The 4,225-nt window shown below is 46.3% G+C and overlaps 1 protein-coding gene across 1 annotated transcript; it reads right to left on the bottom strand.

Moving 5' to 3' along the window:
* Positions 1–539: 539 nt before the first annotated feature.
* CCL26 (C-C motif chemokine ligand 26) lies at positions 540–3,952 on the bottom strand. The gene is made up of 3 exons (XM_025864712.2): positions 3,701–3,952; positions 3,494–3,608; positions 540–777 (listed from the first exon to the last, which is right to left on the bottom strand). Exons 1-3 carry the CDS (start codon positions 3,771–3,773, stop codon positions 681–683), a joined length of 285 nt encoding a protein of 94 aa, XP_025720497.1. The 5' UTR covers positions 3,774–3,952; the 3' UTR covers positions 540–680.
* Between the last annotated feature and the right edge of the window lie 273 nt (positions 3,953–4,225).

Below are 4,225 nucleotides of genomic sequence, written 5' to 3'. Positions count from 1 at the left end.
AAGATTTTATTTATTTATTTATCTATCTTTTTGGGGGGGGCGGGGTAGAGGGAGATGGAAAGAGAGAATCTCAAGCAGACTCCCTGCTGAGCATGGACCCTGGTGGGGGGCGCTCAATCTCACAACCCTGAGACCACGACCTGAGCCACAATCAAGAGTCAGACGCTCAACCGACTGAGCCACCTGGGTGCCTCGATATTTATGTTTATTGATTGACACCTTATGAGAAAACACTGCCAGATATGGAGGCATTTTATTGACCCAGCACTAACAGGCCATGAGGGGTTGCACAGAATTTAATTTTCCAAATAACATAAACTTACGTCTCTAAATAATGTGAAAACATTTGATGGGCATTATGCCAAAATATATCGAGTTTTCCCTGGCCTTTTTTTTTTTTTTTTTTGGCACAAAAACATAAGGAAGAATGCCATACCGGTGCTGGGGCAGGGAACCAGCCAAAAATATCGACTCCGTTTCTTTGCTTTGAAGAAGACTGAGGTTTTACTGAATGAGAATGTTTAGGAACAAATCAAATCTTAATGGAGAAATCTTTATTATAAGCCTCTCTTCCTCCTCAGTCCCACAGAGCCTTCTGCTGAAGACAATCTCCAGGTTCTGCCAAGGACAAGCAGGGTCAGGAGCAGGGCCCAGGTGTCCTTGGGCTTAAAATTCAACAGTTAGGATAGCTGCTGTTCTATGAGCAAAGTGATGTATCTTTGCACCCATTTTTCCTTTGGCTGTGCACAGACTTTATGGCCTTTTTTGGTAGTGAATCTGGAAAAGATAAGCTGACAGTCAATACTGAGAACTTTTGTCTCCTGTAGAGATGGAAATTGGGCGGGGGCAGCCCCTTGACTCACTTTCTCTCGCCTTGCTGCACCTGTTACAGTTTCTGCTTCCGATTCTGGTCTTTGCTTTCCCCTCTGCCCTATTTTTCACTGGAGCCCATGCTCCCAGGCCCACTTCCCCCAGGAAATCGTTTCCAACAGCTTTAGTCCAAAGCATGTAACCTGTACCATGCCTCTCAATTCTTTTGTTTTAACATAGACGCTTTATGGAGATATCGTTCACATGCCATGCCCACCATCCATTTTAGAACATCAGCCTGACCCCCCAAAAGTCTTTATTATTTTTATTCATGGAATCATTGCACATCAGGTCTTCAAGTAATAACACGAGATCAAAGCCTGTTGTGCTGCTCAGTTCTTACCCACATTATCATGGGTTGTTGGCCCTGGCTGTTTATATAGGATTCCTGCATTCCTTACAACACTGTGCACTCATGATGAGTGGGGGTCATTGTTTGATACCCCTGAGTGTCCTCTAGCCTCAGCTGTGCTGAGAGCCTAGGTCGGGGATGCTCCAGCCTGGAGTAGCTCACAGGGCACAGTGGTATTTACGGGGCTCTCAGGCTGGCCCCATGCTGGAGAGAAGAGCCAAAATGATGGGAAAATGGGGGAGAGGCAGGGCTTTGTGAACCTTTCAAATTTCTTTGACACCACTCCCATTAAAAGATGGGGATTTGTGTCCCCTCCCTTCGAATTAAGGCCAGCCTTAGGCCAACTGGTCGACCAGCAGATCGAAGCAGAGGTGATGCTGTGTGACCTCATAGGTTAAATCATAGAAGGTTATGGAACTTCTGCCTGGTTCACAGGGACACTTAGGCTGGAGCTTTGAACCAGCTTGTAAGGAGGCCCCCCACTCCAGGTAACCACACCGTGCCAAAGCCCAAACTGGCCCAACAGAGACACCGCACAGAAAGGCCCCAAAGGGAGATGCCACCAGCTTCAACAACTCCAGCTCCATCTGACTCTACCCCCAGGACAGATGCCAAGCCAGAACCATCCGGCCAAACCCTGCTGCAAGTCCTATCCCACAGAGATCAGAAAGGGATCATTGTTGTATTAAGCCACCAAGTTTTGGGGCAGCCCGTCATCCAGTGATTGATAACCGATGTTGACCCTCTCCCCTTTTCTTTACAAATGAGGAAACTTGACTTGCCCAAGGTCACGTAGCTTGCAAGTGACGGAGCCACTGCTTTAAGCCCAGCTCAGGGCTCTTTGCCAGATGTTACATGTTGACATCTTAAAAGCCCCAGAAAGCTTTAAATCAAGACACAAAGGAGAAGATTCTAAGCCCAGGAGTTTGCCCCCACCACAATTAGGCACTTGAGTGTCCCTTTCCTATTCCTAACTGTCTCAAAACAATGACATTCAGGTCTGCCACTGGAGCCCATTCTCCCTGCTTCTGCACCATTCTCTGATGTTCAGGAACCCCATGCCCTTGGGAGCAGCAACCAGCCCTTCCCTGTGTATTTGCATTTAAAGATAGCTTCCATTTGCCAAACAAGTACTGTGTGTAGGCACAGTGCCAAAGACTTTGCATGTGACATCTCATTTAGTCCTGCCAGCGGCCCTGTGTTCTTTCTCCCACTACTGAAGAACCCAGCACAACTTGGCTCCTGTCTACCTGTCTGTTTGTCAGTGACATGTTCTTCCCACACACCTGCTGCTCTCTGCCTGGCACATCCTTGTTCCACTTTGGAACAAGGCCACTCCCACTTATCCTTGGGGGGGTCTCAGTGTACATGTCACTCCTCTGGGAGAACTTCCTCACACCAAGTTAGGTCCTCGTGTGACTATGATGAAGGGAGGCAGAATATGCCCCCCAAAAATATGCCACTTTGGCAGAAGGATTATTTTGAGCTAAAGACACTTAAAAAAAAAAAAAACAGCAGGTGCAAGAAGGGTGTTCTGACCTCCTCTTTTCCCCCTGAAAGCAGGAGATAGAATTCCCATTTGAAAGATATCTTTCCTGTACCAGGAGAAAAGAAACATTCCTATTGCCAGAGATAGGAAGTCAAGGCCAAGAGAATTCTTTACAAAGAGACCTTGTTAAGGTAAGTCTTACTATCCTGTATAGCCTATCCTATAGATTTTAGTCACATTTCCACAATCGACTCTTTCTGTTCAAGCTAGCATAGAAGCATTTGGGTTTTGCCACTTCTTTGGGTCTTCATTTTCCTTTGGGGGCTCCCATGTACATGTAAAAATTTGTGTGCTTTTTTTTTTTTTTTTTTTTTTTGCTGTTAATCTGTCTTACATCAATTTCCTTCTCAGGCTCAGCCAGAGCCCCTAAGAGGGCAGAGATAAAATTCTGCCTCCCCTACAACAAATTCCCTCCTGCTCTCTCTCTTCATTGCATTATCTATTTTATGCCTTTAACAGCTTTTTCTTATGCTAAGATGTAAGGTCTATAAGGGCTGTCTGTTCTCCCTTTTATACCCAGCACTTAGCACATTGCTTGGCACATGGTATGAAAGTTAGGAAACCAAGGCTCCAGGGTCCCACTCAGTGGCAGAGGCAGGGTGATAACCCAAGTTACCAGAGTCCCATCCTGAGCTTCGTCTTGGCATTGTGGGGGTCTGCCCAATGCCCAGGCACTTACATGGCTGGTGGGGATCCTGAAAGTCCAAACAAGAAATACTCACATCACAGCCTGCTGGGAGCAGCTGTTCCTGGTGAATTTATAGGAATGCACCCACTTCCAGGGAAGGATCTTGTGGCTATATTGGAAGCAGCAGAACTTGGCCACATCAGTGCCACCTAAAAAAAACAGGGACAGGAAGGAGCTGGGAGGTGACCCTTTGCTTCTACTCTCAGCCCACACCGGGGAAGGGAGTGGGACAGCTCCATACGTGTGGCAACTCCATGATGGACACTCAGGATGAAGATCAGGAGAACAAGAAAGCCAACAGGAAAGCTCTTCATGGTGCTGCAAGCTGGGCCCTTCACAGCTTTCTCCCAAATTCCTCCTGACTCCACCTGACCCCACCCCACCCCTTTTATAGGGCTAAGTTGTCTCTGAAGAGAATTCTGGAGAAATTTGTGGCTGAGAACAAAAGCAGCTCTTTTGACCCTAGAGTGGAAGAGCAACCTGATACCTTTGGAAGAAGATTGGAAAGAAAGTAAATGTCATTTGAGGGAAGGGGAGGGGCCAGCACACCATTAGGAGTTTCCGCCCAGGGTTTTTTTTGTCCGAACTGACCGCTCTGTTGTTTAAGAAGCCAAAGCAGAGGAAATGAATAGTGGTTCTCCAGAACTGACTTAAAATACCTTAGAACACACTTGATGTGCTGGATTGATTTCTGGCTCTTGACCAAAGCTTTCTTTGCTTTTTATTTTTTATTTTATTTTATTTTTTTTTAGATTTTATTTGACAG

Source organism: Callorhinus ursinus, unplaced genomic scaffold (assembly GCF_003265705.2).
Source record: "Callorhinus ursinus isolate GAN/ISIS: 27379988/994484 unplaced genomic scaffold, GSC_fseal_2.0 scaffold55, whole genome shotgun sequence".
NCBI lineage: Eukaryota > Metazoa > Chordata > Mammalia > Carnivora > Otariidae > Callorhinus > Callorhinus ursinus.
The sequence above is the reverse complement of the archived record's forward strand: the minus strand, read 5'-3'. Positions and strand labels throughout refer to the sequence as shown.